The 19885-nt window shown below is 38.4% G+C and overlaps 1 protein-coding gene across 16 annotated transcripts in view; it reads left to right on the forward strand.

Moving 5' to 3' along the window:
* NRXN1 (neurexin 1) overlaps nucleotides 1-19885 on the forward strand; it is a 1474530-nt gene that overhangs the window by 1441560 nt on the left and 13085 nt on the right. For 10 of the 16 annotated variants that reach the window (XM_056568026.1, XM_056568034.1, XM_056568031.1 and 7 more), the window contains one exon: nucleotides 6642-6732. In XM_056568026.1, coding sequence (XP_056424001.1) covers nucleotides 6642-6732 — 91 coding nt within the window. The remainder of the gene's footprint in view (nucleotides 1-6641; nucleotides 6733-19885) is intronic. The other 6 variants (XM_056568028.1, XM_056568035.1, XM_056568032.1 and 3 more) reach the window with 1 other exon arrangement.

Consider the following 19885-nt stretch of genomic DNA (forward strand, 5'->3'; position numbering starts at 1 on the left):
ATTGGGTTGTGGTTTCTTTGTAGACTTAAAGAGCTTTGTGCCACATAAGTAGTCATCAAAATTATGAATGTTATTTGGAACTTGGAAAACTATGTACCCCATTCCAAATTTGACAGTTGCCCGCCTTTGCATTTAGTCTGGCATCAAGCAGGTTTGTGTTGTGTATTGTCCTATAGGGTAGAGGACTGCAATGGGATTGGGATCTTGTGGGACCCAATATAGAACTTGCAAGAGGGGACGATCTTAAAGGGGTACTCTGGTGGAAAACATTTTTTTTTTCTTATTAGCTGGTGCCAGAAAGTTAAACAGATTTGTAAATTACTTCTATTAAAAAAAATCTTTACCCTTTCAGTACTTTTTAGCAGCTGTATGCTACAGAGGAAATTATTTTCTTTTTTAATTTATTTTTGTCCTGTCTACAGTGTTCTTTGATGACACTTGATGCTGGTAGCAGGAACTGTCCAGAGGAGGAGATAATCCCCAATAGCAAACCTATGCTGCTCTGGAAAGTTTCTGACACAGACAGCGGTGGCAGCAGAGAGCACTGTGGACAAATCAAAAAATAAATTCAAAAAGAAAATAATTTACTCTGTAGCATACAGCTGTTAATAAGTACTGAAAGGATTAAGATTTTTAAATAAAAGTCATTTACAAATCTGTTTAACTTTCTGGCACCAGTTCATAAAAATAAAAAAAATAAAACATTTCTACCGGAGTACCCCTTTAAGTTTAGAGTGGTTGCTCAACTTTGACAAACTGATGTGTATCTCATATCACTTAGTTGAATTTGAAATGCAGAAAATATAAAAAACATTTTACGTCAAAACCTGTACTTTAAAAAAGCTATTTGGATCTCTTTTAAATTAGATGCTGATGGCCTATATTCTGACTTTAAAACTAGGTCATATTGAAGGCATTGCCAGGGAGGTAACAGACAAGGAACACAAATGATAGAGACAATTGAGAGTTATAAACATAACATTTTTTACTTTGAGGGCATAAAAATGGAAAAGAACAACATTTATATGGCTATATAGGGATGATCAAATTGGTTAGGGACAAATCTGATTAGTTCAGAATTTTTTACAACAGATACAGATTTGTTGAAATCCAAACTTTGGCTTAGGGTGCATGCACACAACGTTTTTGCTATACAGTTCCCGGATATGGTTTCAAGTTAAAAACTGTACGGAACTGTATAGAAAACTGTATGCATTGACTTAACATTGTAAACCGTATGTCAAACGCATCATCTGGTTTAGTCCGTTTTGCGTGTTATATGGTTTTGTCCAGTTTTTTACCCGTACCCAAAACCGTAATCTACCACGTTTTTGATCCAGGTGAAAAACTGTATTAAACCGTATATGTTTTTTTAAACATGGGAGTCAATGGGAACCGTACAGAACTGTATGTGCGTGTACGGTTCCATCCGGTTTTCACCATACGGTTTTTGACTTTGCACAGTTTTTTTTCTTGGAGTTTCAATCAAACAAGTGAAACTTTATTCAAAATAGAGTGAAAAGTTGAAAACGTATAAATTTTTTTCTGTAAAAAACAAATGCAACCGGACATAATTTTTAAAAATGGATACATTTTTCAATCATATATGGGTTAAAATTTGTACACACGTTTTGATACAGTTTAGTCAGGTTTTGAGGAATCCGTTTTTCATCAAAAACCTGATACGGGAACTGTATTGCAAAAACGTGGTGTGCATGCACCCTTAGAAGGCAGGCATACATTTTAAGTATATCAAAGAAGGGTCCCACCACTCAAATTTCTTTATCAATCTCAAAGTGTTTATTCATGCATAAACAGCATACATGACAGTACGCGTTACGGCTAAGCAGCCTTTCTCAACAGTTGAGAAAGGCTGCTTAGCTGTAATGCTTACTGTCTTGTATGCTGTTTATGCATGAATAAACACTTTGAGATTGATAAAGAAATTTGAGTGGCGAGAGCCTTCTTTGATATACTTGGAGTACACACCGGTCCACGAGCACCAACACTGTGCAAATGCCGACCCTGATTTGCTATACTTAGGCATACATTTTATACCAGGCCACTAAACCTTAAAGGGGTACTCCGCCCCTAGATATCTTATGGCCTATATAAAGCATAGGGGATAAGAATGGAGGGGGCGTGGGGTGACATCACGAACACGGAAGCTCCAAGCTTTCATGTTTAGGATGCCACAGCACTGGACCGGAGATCGCGGAGGGTCCCAGTGGCCGGACCCCCCGCGATCAGACATCCCATCCCCTATCCTTTGGATAGGGGATAAGATGTTTAGGGGCAGAGTACCCTTTTAAGTAGTGTTGTTAAAATACTTACCTGCTCCCTGTTCCTGGCTGTGGCCAGGTCCAAAACAGGGTTTTCCTTTACATGCTCCAATAACCACATAGAAACTGGAGCAGGTACTCTTCTCATTTTGACAGGAGTCCCTGCTTACCTTTAGAAACAAATTCAACAGCCATTATAAGCAAAAAACCCTGAAACCAATCTTGGAAGTTTTTTTCCCCTGACTTATTCTGACTCCGTGAGAAAAAAAATATAGCATACTCCAAAGGAATGCACCTTCATCTTTAGGAATATACAGAGTCTCATTGAGACATCATATGACTTCCTTATATAATATATAAGGCTGGGTTCACATATGTACGTCATCCGGCATAGTTTCCCTAAGGCGTGCACTGGAGTGAAATTGATGCTAGAACTGATCCCATTCATTTGAATGGGACAGTTCACAATCATCCAGCATCTCAATTTTGACGCCGGGTTGTTGGAGAGTCCGAATTGCACCAGACAGAATCATTGGATGCTGGATGCCATTCAACTGATGCACGTTGTCATCAGTTATGGCATCTGTTGCTTCGAGATCTACACTGATTTCACCTATGCCGGATGCCGGACATATGTGAACCCAGCCTAACTTGTGTTGCCATACATGGCTTGTGATTACTGCTGTTTAAGACCTTAAAGATCATACAATACTCTCTTATATTTTTTTTTGCTTTTACATTTAATTGATAAATTAAAAGAAAAATGTAATAATTTTTTCTAATTTCACTTTTGTCTAGACTGTTTAGACAAAAGTTTAACACTAAGTAGATAATAGAGGCACTAATAACAGATTGCGCTTAGTCTGATGGAGCTAAGTGTGGGGATTTGGCAGCTGAGCTACATAAGCTGATTTGCTCACCCTATTAATGTTTATTAGCGCAGAGCGCAGTGCCTGCCATATCATACCTGTAATATATCAGCACGTGGGTATAACGGCACATTAAACACATTGAAAATTTACTGAAGAGTTCTCATATTATTCTATTGATGAATTTTCAGTTATACTGTATATAAGTCATATCAGTGCATGAAAAACTGCAGAGGATATATGCAATCTGTATGCTGGATGAGTGCTCTAGAACTTTAGAAGCTCCTAAGTGGGTTTTTAAAGGGGGTTTGTAAAAATATGAAAAAGCTTAAATCGATCTAAAGGGTTGTCCATTTCGGACTAACCCTTTTTTTTTTTTGTCACAAGGGCATTCAGGTCATCTGCACAAAGTAATATGATAATTTAACATTAAGGAAAACGTACACATTACACACCTCTGAAATGCCTTAGAGCAGGGTTTCTCAAGCACGGTCCTTAAGTCCCCCAACAGGTCATGTTTTTGGGATTTCTTTAGTCTTTTACAGGTGATATAATTATGGTCAGTGAATCAGGCATCACCACAGTCATATCACCTGTGAAAGCCTGAAAACGTGACCAGTGTGGGGGGCTTATGGACCGCGCTTGAAAAATACTACCTTCAGACGGTTCAGGCAGCATGAAATTGATGACAGGTTCCCTTTAAGGGTGTGCTCACATTCTATTACTAGCAGCGGGATTCCCATTGCGGGAATCCCACTGCGAGTTATGCTACCATTGATTTAAATGGGTCCACAGACAGTCCGCAAGAGTGTCAGATTTGCAGACTATCCGCGGACCCATTCAAATGAATGGTAGTGTGACTCGCAGTGGGTTTCCCGCAGCGGGAAACCCACTTCTAGTTACTAGCGTGCGAACGCACCCTAAAGGGGTACTCCACCCTTAGACATCTTATCCCCGGGGTCCCGCCGCTGGGGCCCCCATGATCTCTGTGCAGCACCCAGCATTCATTTAGAACACTGGGTGCAGGTGGCGGTGGTCATGATGTCAAGGCCACGCCCCTCATGATGTCATGCCACGCCCCCTCAATGCAAGTCTATGGGAGGGGACCTGATGGCCATCACACCGTCTCCATTGTATGTTAGACTTGCATTGAGTGGGTGTGACATGACGGCATAAGGGGGGTAGCCTTGATGTCATGGTCCCCATCGTCCAATCCAAGCATTCGGGACAAAGTGTTCTGTACACCGAGGCAGCAGAGTACCCCATTAAGGTCACCATCAATACCCTTTATGGTGACAATAGACCCTCCTACGCTTTTCAACTAAATTATTATTTCCCATCTTTGTGATAAGTCAGTGTATTATGACAGTTCCATAGTACTTGTTAAAACACAGTAGAACTGACCTATATTTTACCAGGAACACTCCTAACATAAAAGTAGATACGAATACGCCGAACTCACCCTGAGATGTTTCATCTTCAAAGAGTCAACATCTTTTAAGTGTCTGATAGTGTTGTGATTACGTATGACTTATTATGTACTAGTTACTCCTTTAATTAGGTACCGTTAAGACAATATAGTAGTGATGTGTCATTAAATCAAGTAGCAAGCAGCCGCCGAATGTATTCCACCCTGATGAAGCCCGTGGAAAAAAAAAAATAATGCAATGCTTGAATATTTATGACCAAACTTTGAATGTGCAGATTTCAAGTCTATACTGTATATTTCATTGAGACACTGTTGATGAGATAAAAAAGGATAAGAAATTGCCTTTTTAATATAAAGGTGCCGGCTGTATTGTCATCGGGATGATGGCTTGTTTTTAAAAGCCAGTCTATTTGTCCTTTCTTTAGAGTCTCGCTACAACAGAAAACAGGAAATTATTTTACCTGTTAGAAAAAAAATTGCAAAAAGTCTTTGTCCTATGTAAAACGATGTCAGCCCAGATGTGTCAATCATCAAACTGAAGGAAATGACATGAACCGATGTAACCATGGTGGATTAAATCGAGCATGTAAAACTAGAAAATTATACCCTTTTTGTTTTCCCTAATTAAATTCAATGTGACATTAGCCCGAAGAGACCACAGTCAAGTTTAGGGAACTCAAATTTCACGCATTTCATATGCACAAAAAATATATATATATATATGAACTGCGTGGTGTAGTCCCGGTAACGTCGGCTTGAGGAATTGTGTGTTGACGCGGGAAACGGCTGTTGCTGCCAAGTAGTGCTCCTGTTTGTGTTTTGTCCCCTAGCTGCATCATTTTTATGTGCACTTTGTTTAAAAAAAATATTGCTACATATGAGTGCAACTTTTATTTGTCTCTACAAGATTGAGTTATACTGATATTCTGAATAATTCTAGGCACCCCCAAGTATAGCAGCAGTGATCGCTACATAAATGGACTGACCAGGTGTGCACGCTTATACGAGAAGAAGCAGTGCAGATACCACTCAACTTTGAGATAGATGGAAGCAGCTCTTGCTGTACAGTGGTCCCTGAAGTTGCAATATTAATTGGTTCCAGGATGACTATTGTATGTTGAAACCATTGTATGTTGAGACCATAACTCTATAGAAACCTGGTAATTGGTTCTGAAGCCACAAAATGTCATCCAAAAGTGAAAGTATTTTATGCATTTTAGTCAGTATTTTTGAGCCTAAATGGAAAAGGTTCAAATCTTTTCATTATAGCTTTTCACAGTCCATTCCTAGTTTTGGATCACAAATGTACTTCAATCTCTCCTGATCCTATAATATGCATGTGCTCGGATGCCAGACTTTTCTTAATACAGCTTATCTCCCTGAGAATAAAAAGGATCAGGCACCTTAAAATGCAATTGGCTGTTCCTTTTCTCCCCAACATGTGCCTACCCTGGTCACTCGAAATTTGGTGGTTTTAAGCAGTAGTCAGTTTTAGTGATGTTTTGATGATTGTTAGCCTTAATATTGTTCTTATTTGTAATGATATGTCATTTATGTATAGAGAAACCTATGGGAGATGACCGCCCCAAATTGTATTTTAACCTGTCTTCAACAAAGGTAGTCTTCTCATGGTGTATGACAGGCTGGGGCTGAGTTGGTCTAGGGGCCATTGGTAGCATGGCTATACATCAATACATTGTTGGCATATAACCGTATCACATTTTATAAACACAGCTAATAGCTGTATGTTCCATCATATCCATTGGTTTTGACCTCATGACTTTTCTTCTAACAATAAATGATATGATAAAGATCTGCTAATGCTCCACTGGTAAGTTACTTGTGTTTATCCCTCCAGGCTGAGCTGAATGAACCATGAATAAAGTATATGTTCATAAAGAGCTAATTATTTTTTGTCTTAAATATTGAATATATTTGCATAATGGCTTCTTCTATCTTTTAGAGTCCACAGATGTTTTTTAATGCTCCATGTATAGCAGGCCTTCTGTATCCAGACATCATAATGGAATACGTTCTTACATGAATCCTATTTTCTTGCAGACTTCAGATGACATCTTGGTTGCCTCTGCTGAATGTCCGAGTGAGGATGATGAGGACATTGATCCGTGTGAGCCAAGCTCAGGTGGGTTAGGTTAGTCAACTTTTTTATTCTTTTCCTTTATTCTTCCCTATGCTTGTTAGGATGCATATATTGCACACATTTACAGAAACTGGATCCATTACTTAGAAATAGAAAATAATTAGCTAGAAATAGAAAAGTATTTTTTTTTCTTAATCATGGTGGCCACATCACCCAGCAGATTGAAGTCATGGGACCTTTTCATCCCAATAGATGAATCCTAAAGAAAGGACCTTAACCTCTCAAACATATGGGTTGTTTGACAATTGTATGCCAAATATATATACTTTCTCTTTGTTAAAGGGGTATTCTGGCATTTTGTAAAATATAATATGTGGCTGGGGTCAGAGAAAATTAGAAGAAGAAAAAAAGCCTTACTTATATGACCCTGGTTTCCTGCTGATCTCTCACAGCTCCTTCTCGGTTCCCTCTGATTTCTCAATATCATGCATTTTCCTGCTTCCAAGAGCAGAGCTTGGTGCAGGATCTGCCCGCTCAGCCAATCACTGGCCACAGCGATGTTCAATCTCAGCCATTAATTGGCTGAACCAGCAGGTCCTTCACCGAGCTCTTGCTTTGGAAGAAGGAAGAAGACAGATCAGGGGACAGGAACGACCCTAATAGGGGCTCTGGGGGACCTGGGGAAAGGGAAGTATGACTTTGCTTTCTACATTTTCTTGGCTCCCCGCAACATATAAGTTTAAAACAATAATAATAATAATCTGTTTCCTGTTGTTTCTTTTTTTTTCAGTTTTTTTTTTATTATTATTTTTTTTACCTGAAGAAAAAAAAACTGCCACAAAAAACTGCCCAGTCATTTTGCCCCTCAAAGGTGCATTTTTTGTGGAATTTTTATAGGATGTTATAGTCATGGTGTTTTCTTTCTTTAGCATTTTTCCCTGTGTTTTTATCATGACAAGTCAGGTGACTCTTTCATCATTTGACTTAAAGGGGTACTCCACTGCTCAGCGTTTGGAACAAACTGTTGTGAACGCTGGAGGCGGCGTCGGGAGCTCGTGATGTCATAGCCCCGCCCCCTCATGACTTCACGCCCCACCTCCTCAATGCAAGTCTATGGGAGGCGGGGTGTGACATCTTGAGGGACGGGGCTACAACATCACGAGCTCCCAGCACCGGCTCCAGCGTTTGGAAAAGTTTCTTTCAAATCCTGAGCAGTGGAGTACCCCTTTTCTAAGTATGTCTATTAAATATATGGGCAAGGGGAAACAGAAAAACCACCAATGCTAAACCCACATGGCATTTTTAGGGCATTTTTTTCCTCCCATTGGCTTCTATGGGAGAGAAACACCAAGATTTTGTCCCAAATAAGTTGCCAGAGTCTCAACATACTGACATTTAGTAAAACTGCCACTGAGCCCAAGACCACAGAAAAACATCTAGCGAGTTTGGCTTTTAATGAATCCCTATTGATTTTTAGCTAACATCTAAAAAATTTCAACATTTATGTGTTTGTGTGCAGACTAACCGCCATTTTACTTTTGAGTTTAAAACAATTTAACAGTAAAAAAAACAATTACCCATTTTTTTAGTTTTTGGGCCATTAATGCCCAAGTTTTTTGGGTGTTTTACGGCCCCAAAAAATGCAAACATTTTTGTTTGATGATTGCCTTATAGTGAAGGCACTGTACTGTGGAAAGGGTGGGGTTGTTTTTTTCCTTTTTTTTTTTTTTTCTTTTTAAAGGAAGGAAATAACCATGCCCATGCTGTTCTAATACTGGACAACCCCTTTGTCTAGAATGTTCTTTATTACTTAGCGAATCATCAATTTATTCATCATCAGATATATCATAAACAATGAACAATACCAATCACACATATACTTTCCCTAATCTTTCTAGCAATCTGCAAATTTATACCTCTGTTATTTTTTATTAACAGGGGTATAAAGAAAACTATTCAAAGTGCCATAAAAAGTTACAAATAGACAAGCAATATTTCAAGAATGCTATTAGGCGAGGGGGACAAATAAAACTAAATGAAAGAAGAGGTTCTAAAATGTTATAGCTCGCCAGAATCTTAAAAATCAAGTAGGCGAGGCAGTTTTGATCATAAATCTTATTAAATGTTGCCGGCTCATGCCGTAGATTGCATTGCGCCTGCAGGATCTGTGCACTGATCTCTGATTTGGAAAGTGCTCGAGCATCAACTTCAATTAAATGGTGGGTAATCAATTACAACAATCAAATGTGATTATCATAATACACTTACCCTCTGGTGGAGAACAATGTCTGCCGTAAGAGCCATTCTCATCAGCATAAATAAGGAGATGTGATCAATGTGCGTGGAAAATACCTATTTTTGTGTATTTATCTAATGAAGATCAAATGTAATAAATGTTTATGGGATTTACAAACTGTGAAAAATAAAGCTTCATCCCATAACTAATAAGCAGACGTGATGGAGAGAAGTCCTTGTCTCTTCTGGGACACCTCAGGCACATGGTTGCAGGTGGGACTTAAGCCTGTGAATATCATATATTTCTGAGTATGCAGTATACAGAACATGTACTTTACACGTTGATAGCCTACCACAAAGATACATACAGTCACAGTACAGGGATAATGAACACAGTGATGTCATAGTACAGAGATAATGTACTCAGTGATGTCACAGTACAGGGATAATACACACAGTGATGTCATAGAACAGGGATAATGTACACAGTGATGTCACAGTACAGGGATAATATACACAGTGATGTCACAGTACTGGGATAATACATATAATGATTTTACAGTACAGGGATAATACACACAGTGGTGTCACAGTACAGGGATAATACACACAGTGATGTCACAGTACAGGGATAATACACACGGTGATGTCACAGTACAGGGATAATACACACAGTGATGTCACAGTACTGGGATAATACACACAGTGATGTCACAGTACAAGGATAATATACACAGTGATGCCACAGTACAGGGATAATTCATACTGTGATGTCACAGTACAGGGATAATATACACAGTGATGTCACAGTACAGGGATAATATACAAAGTGATGTCACAGTACTGGGATAATACACACAGTGATGTCACAGTACAGGGGTAATATATACAATGATGTCACAGTTCAGGAATAATACACAAAGTGATGTCACAGTACAGGGATAATACACACAGTGATGTCACAGTACAGGGATAACATACACAGTGATGTCACAGTACAGGGATAATATACATAGTGATGTCATAGTGCAAGGATAATATACACAGTGATGTCACAGTACAGGGATAATACACACAGTGATGTCACAGCACAGGGATAATACACACAGTGATGTTACAGTACAGGGATAATACACAAAGTGATGTCACAGTACAGGGATAATACACACAGTGATGTCACAGTACAGGGATAACATACACAGTGATGTCACAGTACAGGGATAATATACACAGTGATGTCATAGTGCAAGGATAATATACACAGTGATGTCACAGTACAGGGATAATACACACAGTGATGTCACAGCACAGGGATAATACACACAGTGATGTTACAGTACAGGGATAATACATGCAGTGATGTCACAGTACTGGGATAATACACACAGTGATGTCACAGTACAGGGATAGTACACACAGTGATGTCACAGTACAGGTATAGTACGCACAGTGATATCACAGTACAGGGATAATACACACAGTGATGTCACAGTACAGGGATAATACACACAGTGATGTCACAGTACAGGGATAATACACACAGTGATGTCACAGTACATGGATAATACATACAATGATGTCACAGTACATGGATAATACACAGCAATGTCACAGTACAGGAATAATACACAGTGATGTCACAGTACAGGTATAATACACACAGTGATGTCACAGTACAGGTATAATACACACAGTGATGTCACAGTACATGGATAATACACACAGTGATGTCACAGTGCAGGAATAATATACACAAAGATGTCACAGTACAGGTATAATACACACAGTGAAGTCACAGTACAGGGATAATACACACAGTGATGTCACAGTAGAGGGATAATGTTCACAGTGATGTGACAGTACAGGGATAATGCACATAGTGATGTGACAGTACAGAAATAATGTTCACAGTGATGTCACAGTACAGTAATAATATACACTGTGATGTCACAGTACAGGGATAATACACACAGTGATGTTACAGTATAGGGATAATATACACAGTGATGTCACAGTACAGGGATAATACACACAGTGATGTCACAGTAAAGGGATAATACACAAAGTGATGTCACAGTACAGGGATAATACACACAGTGATGTCACAGTACAGGGATAACATACACAGTGATGTCACAGTACAGGGATAATATACACAGTGATGTCATAGTGCAAGGATAATATACACAGTGATGTCACAGTACAGGGATAATACACACAGTGATGTCACAGCACAGGGATAATACACACAGTGATGTTACAGTACAGGGATAATACACAAAGTGATGTCACAGTACAGGGATAATACACACAGTGATGTCACAGTACAGGGATAACATACACAGTGATGTCACAGTACAGGGATAATATACACAGTGATGTCATAGTGCAAGGATAATATACACAGTGATGTCACAGTACAGGGATAATACACACAGTGATGTCACAGCACAGGGATAATACACACAGTGATGTTACAGTACAGGGATAATACATACAGTGATGTCACAGTACTGGGATAATACACACAGTGATGTCACAGTACAGGGATAGTACACACAGTGATGTCACAGTACAGGTATAGTACGCACAGTGATATCACAGTACAGGGATAATACACACAGTGATGTCACAGTACAGGGATAATACACACGGTGATGTCACAGTACAGGGATAATACACACAGTGATGTCACAGTACATGGATAATACATACAATGATGTCACAGTACATGGATAATGCACAGCAATGTCACAGTACAGGGATAATACACAGTGATATTACAGTACAGGTATAATATACACAATGATGTCACAGTACAGGGATAATACACAGTGATGTCACAGTACAGGTATAATACACACAGTGATGTCACAGTACTGGTATAATACACACAGTGATGTCACAGTACATGGATAATACACACAGTGATGTCACAGTGCAGGGATAATATACACAAAGATGTCACAGTACAGGTATAATACACACAGTGAAGTCACAGTACAGGGATAATACACACAGTGATGTCACAGTACAGGGATAATATTCACAGTGATGTGACAGTACAGGGATAATGCACATAGTGATGTGACAGTACAGAAATAATGTTCACAGTGATGTCACAGTACAGTAATAATATACACTGTGATGTCACAGTACAGGGATAATACACACAGTGATGTCACAGTATAGCGATTATACACACAGTGATGTCACAGTACAGGGATAATACACACAGTGATGTCACAGTAAAGGGATAATACACAAAGTGATGTCACAGTACAGGGATAATATACAGTGATGCCACAGTACAGGCATAATGCACACTGTGATGTCACAGTACATGGATAATACACACAGTGATGTCACAGTACAGGGATAATATACACAGTGATGTCACAGTACAGGGATAAGATATACAGTGATGTCACAGTACAGGGATAATACACAAAGTGATGTCACTGTACAGGGATAATATACATATATGTCGGGATCAGAGGACGGGATAGGAGGATGGGATATGAGGTTGAGATATGATGACGGGATATAAGGACGGGATAGGAGGTTGAGATATGGGGTTGGGATATGACAACAATATATGAGGATGGGATATGAAGTCAAAAGCTTCCTCCTTTGTTTATTTTCCTCCCTAACAAGGATTAGGAAGGAAAAACCGGGCAACGCCGGGTACTTAGCTAGTAAAAGATAAAGCACACAGTGATGTCACAGCAAGCACAATAAACATTGGTATTCCTTTTTCTGGCAGAGCATCTTTTGGGCCCCCTCCGGCTCTCAAGCCCAAGTGTGTCTTCAAGCTTTGCCTATAGTTTTGTCTCTGAACTATGGAGCATACATATTTTATTATTGCATACCATGATAGGAATACATTCTGGAACATGCACACCCTATCCATAAATCACAAACAACAGAAATACATATAAGAGTAAGAACATTTTAGATGTAACAATACAAAGACATCTGCTGTTGGTTATATTTTGGAGCTATGATCAAATATTAATTGAGCCTGTTTTCCTTACGGGATCTCATTGCAGGTATTTGAGGGAATGTAGTAAATAATGTATTGCACAAATGCATATAAATCCTGCCTGTATAATTTTATGTGCCCTTAAGTATATCATTATATTGAGAGGCACTCCGAAACCAGACTGTACCTCCGCTGCACACACAGTGAGTGTGGTCAGAATGTACATGAAGCGTATATGTCTTATTCATGACTTATAATTACAATACATTTAGGTTAAAGGCACATTCGGGGTATATTTTTAGGCAGATGCGATATATCTGATTCATTCATTGAGGTTATCCCTGTGGAGATTGTAACCTAGATTTCATCTAGAATCTTAAAAAGGTAGAAATCAATTAATGATGTAATTTATCGATCAATATATTCAGAGTATATTCAATTATAGTGGCTGATGATGTTATCTGGGATCTTTTATGAGCAGAGTATAATATTGATCCAGTTCTACAAATAAAGCAGAAACAATTGTGATAACTAGTTTTGTGTTAGAGAATATATCTGAGAGGAATACTAAAGAGTCTATTATTTTTCTACATCTGTCCATAGGCAGAACATGTTATCGTAGCTCCTTCGTATTTAAAGGGGTTCTCCAGTAGAGTTTTTTTTTTTTTTATCTACTGGTGCCAGAAAGTTAAACAGATTTGTAAATTACTTCTATTTAAAAATCTTAATCCTTCCTGTACTTATCAGCTGCTGTATGCTCCAGAGGAAGTTCTTTCTTTTTTTATTTATTTCCTGTCTGACCACCGTGCTCTCTGCTGACACCTCTGTCCATGTCAGAAACTGTCCAGAGCAGGAGCAAATCCCCATAGCAAACCTCTCCTTGATTAATATAAACATATTTTCCACCGGAGTACCCCTTTAAAGCATATATGTTTTCAGATTAGAAAATAGAAACATGTTTCAGTATCTGCCTTGATTCAGTAAAGAAAAGTAGGTACTTTCTTTTGGTATCCTGGAGAAAACCTTTTAACTATTTTTAAAGAGTCATGCTAGGATGCCATCGTACAGGCATATTGGGCTTTGGAGAAAATAGCGTGGGTGAGTCCCATTTAGGAGAATGCTATTTGCATGTTCATCCCTTATTTGCCGGGGTTTTCTCAATTTCTGCCCACAGCCCATTAACATATAAATGAAGCTGAGCTAATGTCACTAAGCATCATCAGTGGTTCACACTATTTTCTTAAAGGGGCTGTCTTATCACAGACAACACTGAACTACCTGGTGCAGTTGCACTACCAAGATACAGCTGATCTGGCAAGGGCAGTTGTCACTGATTGCTCATGGCTAGAAAATATAGTACAGTGGGTCCCTCAAGGTACAATGACCTCTGGTTACTATATTTATTATATTTAATGGTCTTTATTTGACCATTGTAACTTTAAACTACATTCAACATACCATGAAAGAGATAGTGGCAATATGTGGCATTTGAGATACAAGGGCCTACCCCGGTTAAAACATCTGCATTACCTACATGTTAGGCTACTTACACACTACCGTTGTGCCCCGTCCTTAAACGGCTGTTAGCCTCTTTTTTTTTTTTCAGACTTTAATGACGGTTATAAGGATGGGGCACAACAGGCAATAACGGGTCCCGATGGATCCCATTCACTATAATGGGTTCCTTCGTGCACTGTTATTTTATAGCGGCACAAGCAGTAATTTTTATCCCACTATTTCCCCGGACTCCCCCGATGGCCGTCATACTGCCGTGTGCAGTGCATGCTCTTATTGGCTGTCTAGTAGCACCTTTCTATAGGACACTGCAGCACTTTAGGTGTGAGCGGCCTAATGTTATTCTTCAGGTTTATTGTATGTAATATACAGAATCCTGAAGGACTTCCTGCCCTATATAAACAGCTCCCAGGAAATAGTTCTTAAAGGGGTATACCAGGAACCAAAAATGCTTTCCAAACAATGCATTAGGCATAGATGAGACATTTAATAATATACTTTGTACATTTATTTATATGTAAGTCCTTTAGAATTCTTTGTTAAACTGTTGACTCTGCAGTCCTGGATAGTTAAATCACACACTTTACAAACTGCAGTCCTGCAGAGTTCACTCACTCTCTTTATCACTGCAGTCATGCAGAGTTAACTCACTCTCTTTATCACCTGCAGTTTTGCAGAGTAAACTCATTCACTTAACCATCTGCAGTCCTGCAGAGTAAACTCATTCACTTAACCATCTGCAGTCCTGCAGAGTTCGCTCACTTCATCTACTATCGGAAAAATTTGCTTCACTGTCCTTTTTGGCCCATGGTGGTTGGCTTGATGATGTCTAGTGCCTAAGCCCCACCCACTAAGCTCACATAAGCTGATGTGGACTCTTTAGGTACTAGACAACACAGAGCCAAACCCCCAGAGCAGAGAAGGATGGTGACGCACATTTTCCTAATGGAAGAGGAATGCAGAGTCAAGGGAAGGAAACTGTAATTGAGAAAGGGTTTATTACTCAATCTTATTTTTTTTTTCATATTTTGAGGGCTTTGGAACCAAGTCCTTGTTTTTCAAAGTCATGGCCTGAACTTATAAACATTACAAACATTTAAAGAGGTATTCTGATGGAGTATTTCTAAAATAAAAGCTGCTCAGGGTGGGGATAAAAACCTATACTCACCTGCTGCCGATCCCCTCCCAGTGCCGCTCCCTACTGTCAATGCTTCCTGTTTTCTGTCCCAACACATTTGAAATGCCTTCTCAGGCAATCACTGGCCACTGCTGTGACCAGCTTTAGCTAGTCAATGGCTGTTCAGGCTTTTCCTATGTGTCGGGATGGAGATTTGGCAGAGTGGGAACCATCGGAATTGCACCAGCAGAGGATTGGCAGCAGGAGAGTACAATTTTTTACCCCGTCCTATGCAGTCTTACAAATATTGCTCCAGAATAACCCTTTAAATAGACAGTAGCTCATACATGTGAGAACTGGAGCTGCCAAAAAGGTCCACAGTTTTTTTTTTTTAGCAGTTCTCAATGAAATAAGAAGGGCCATTTATTTGATGTCCATGGACTCCAAAATGTGGACATCTAGCTGTCCCAAAATTACAACTCCTAGCATGCCCGGACAGCCAACGGCAACAACATCCACAGTTTGGAAACCACCTCTGTAGTAGGAAACATGATCAAAAATTCCCTTAAATTAATACAACTGTTGTATTTTTTTTTTTATTGATACTCATGGTATCTGACAAATTGCACCATATTATTATAATAGGTTCTATGAATTTATTTCCGCCCTTTTATAGCTCAAGCAGTCTATATATCTTCATACAACAACCATAAATCAAGATATGTGGGGAAAAAAACCCTTGCCAGATTGACTGAAATATCAAAGTGCATATCCTTTACAGATGTAGCAAACGTTATTGTTCCCAGTGGTGTATTCTGCAATGACTTGCTTAATGCTCCAGTAGGTGAAAGCTGCATTAACAATGCATTAGGTTGCTTTGAAAAGCAGACTGTTCTAATACGATTTTTTTTTTTTCCCTGGAACACTGTAATGTGCTAGTGGGTGCAATAACATTTTCCACATCTGTAAGATTACAATAAATAAGTGATGCGGGACAAGGCTGGGTAGGGTCGAGCCTACACTCTTCCATGCCTGCTGTATTTCAGTATGTTTCAATTTTGAGCTGGCGATATGAAATATACCGGTAGTTTCATTAGATAGTCACCTTATTTAAAGAAAAAAAAATAAAAATAAAATAAAACTCCACTGAGCTGTTTGATGTCTGACAATGCTTTTCCTCTTGCATTTAAATTATACAGATGTAGCAGACACAGCTGCTATCTATGCCAGCAGCCACCTGCTAGGAGACAGTGACAGGCGACAAGCGTCTTCAGAATCCTATTGTCAGGCACCGAGCATCACAAATTAAGTTCTCTATTATGCTCTCTATATAACAGTGTGAGCCTCGGAGAATAACAATAACAACCATTATAAGGATACTGCTGCTACTACTATTTATTAATTATTATCACTCATATTATTATTATTACTAATATTAATATCATCAACATCATAAAAAGGACTGTTTTGATTGGTGCGATATATATATATATATATCTTGGCTTGGCTTGAAAATGGCTCCATAGGGGCAGAAACGTTGCTGTATTGAGACATGAACAAATAAATGCACTTTATTTAATTTGAGTGCTGCGCTTGTTGGATTTTCTACATTACAAGGAACCCTGATCAGGTTGGAGCGCTGGCACCATTAAACGGACTGAGCTGAGTAGTGCTGCAGATTTTTTCTATGATATATATATATATATATATATATATATATATATATAATGGAAATAATCATCATTATAATTATTATTATTATTATCAACATTATCATCATATACGGTACTCTTTTATTGATGTGGGATAGCTTTCCCCCAAAGGAAAAAGATCTTTCTCTTTACTGCTACCTATTGGAATTAGCATCCCTTTTGCTGTCGTGACATCATAGCCCTGCCCCCTCATGATGTCACACCCCACCCCCTCAATTCAAGTCAATGAGAGGGGGCGTGACAGATGTCACGCCCCCTCCCATAGACTTGCATTGAGGCGTCGGGGGGGTGAGATCATGAGGGGGTGGGGCTAGGGCATCAAGAGTTCCCGGCGCCGGCTCCAGCGTTCAGAACAGTTTGTTCCAAACGCTGAGCAGCGGAGTACCCCTTTAAAGAGCCATGGAACATGTCTAGGGATAATATGCCAAACTGATAGCACTGAGTAATGCTATGCAATAGCATAGCACTATTCAGTGTTAGCAATCTAAATATTGCATGTAAAAGTCCACCATTGGGACCTAAAAAGTGTAAATAATATAATAGGAAAATGTTTACAAACAATAAATAAATATTGAAATCACCCTTTTAATAACACTACATATTTGGTATCACCTCATGCCGAAATGTCCAAGCTATAAAAACATAGGGAGAGATTCATCAAAAGCTGTCCGGAGAAAAAGTTGCTGAGTAGCAACCAATCCGATCACTTCTTTTACTTTTAAAGTGGCCTGTGAAAAATGAAAGAAGTGATCTGATTGGTTGCTATGGGCAACTCAGCAACTTCCCCTCTGGACAGGTTTTGAGAGATCTCCCCTATAATGTTTATGATCCCCTTTGGTGAATAGGGTAAATGTTAAAAAAAAAAAAAAAAAAAAAAAGAGAGAGATCAAAAATTGCTGATTTTTAATCACTTCACAGAAAAAATTAATAAAAAATATCAAAAAGTTGTATATGCTCCATTAAGGTACTGATAAAAACTACAGATGACTGTTAAACCCATGGTAATATGAAAGGATGAACAATGGGTCATGCAAAAACCAAGAGGGAGATTTATCAAAACCTGTTTAGAGGAAAAGTTGCCCAGTTGCCCATAGCAACCAATCAGATCGCTTCTTTCATTTTTAACAAGGCCTCTGCAAAATGAAAGAAGCAATTTGATTGGTTGCTATGGGCAACTGGACAACTTTTTCTCAGCACAGGTTTTGATAAATCTCCCCGCAAGACCTTACGGGTCTGTGGATGGAAAAATAGTTATGCCTCTTAAAAGACAAGAGAAAAAAAATAAACGGACCTTAGCTGTGTCCTTAATGGGTTAATTTTACATAATTTTATCTGGTGATGTCTTAATTATCTAAGATGCTTAATCTTTTAAGCTATTTACTAAAGATAATGTGATCCTGTGGGACACATAATTATCAACTTTATTTACCTTATAAATGCAATGATATCTACTAAAATGTTGATATTTGATAATAATAATAATAAGTACAAATTCTTTAATATTGATAATAAAAGCGGTGATACATCGTCCAGACAAAGGATTCGTACAGGCTAAAAAGATACTTTCTTATGAGAATCTTAGCTAATAAGTGGCAGAACATTTGGAGGCTAATGTATGAGAATGGGTGGTGACACGACACGGTAATATTATTTAACAGCAGTTAAGCCTATTACAATGTAATTCTGACTTTTCTTTGTAATTCCCTTCAGACTCACAGAATTCCGGTCTTTTTAGAATAAGATTGCTAATCCAGGGATAAAACAAGTGGTGTGTCCTGATAATTCCTAAAACTAATGATCGCTATAACAACTTCTTCTGGAAACGGAATTTTTTTTTTATTTTTTTTTTACTGTGCAAAATGTTATATTTTGTATACAATCGAATTTCTTTTAAAGTAGACCAGCCTTTATAATAATATACAGCTATACAGTATATAGGCAAAAAAAAAAAAAAAAAACTCCTTTACATTGAAATATAGCTTCCATAGAATTTAATAAATATATTAGTATTAAATATTTTATGTATTGCATAAGATAGGCAATAAATGTGTAGTTTCTTAGGACTGCAATGTTTGGACCCCTATCAATCACTTAAAGGGGTACTCCCGCGGGAAAACTTTTTTTTTTTTTTAAATCAACTGGTGCCAGAAAGTTCAACATATTTGTAAATTACTTCTATTAAAAAATCTTAATCCTTTCAATACATTTTATGGGCTGTATACTACAGAGGAAATGCCTTTCTTTTTGGATTTCTCTGATGTTATGACCACATTGCTCTCTGTTGACCTCTGCTGTCCATTTTAGGAACTGTCCAGAGCAGCATATGTTTGCTATGGGGATATTCTCCTGCTCTGGACAGTTCCAAAAATGGACAGCAGAGGTCAGCAGAGAGCACTGTGGTCATGACATCAGAGAAATCCAAAAAGAAAAGCATTTATTCTGTAGGATATAGCCCCTAAAAAGTACTGGAAGGATTAAGATTGTTTTAATAGAAGTAATTTACAAATCTGTTTAACTTTCTGGCACCAGTTGATTTAAAAAAAAAAAAAAGTTTTCCACGCATTATTTGGGTGTCCATTGTTTATGGTGCATTTCTGATTTTTTTGTTCATGTTTACGTGATATAGTTAGTACGGTCGAA

Source organism: Hyla sarda, chromosome 3, assembly GCF_029499605.1.
Source record: "Hyla sarda isolate aHylSar1 chromosome 3, aHylSar1.hap1, whole genome shotgun sequence".
NCBI classification, from domain to species: Eukaryota; Metazoa; Chordata; class Amphibia; order Anura; family Hylidae; genus Hyla; species Hyla sarda.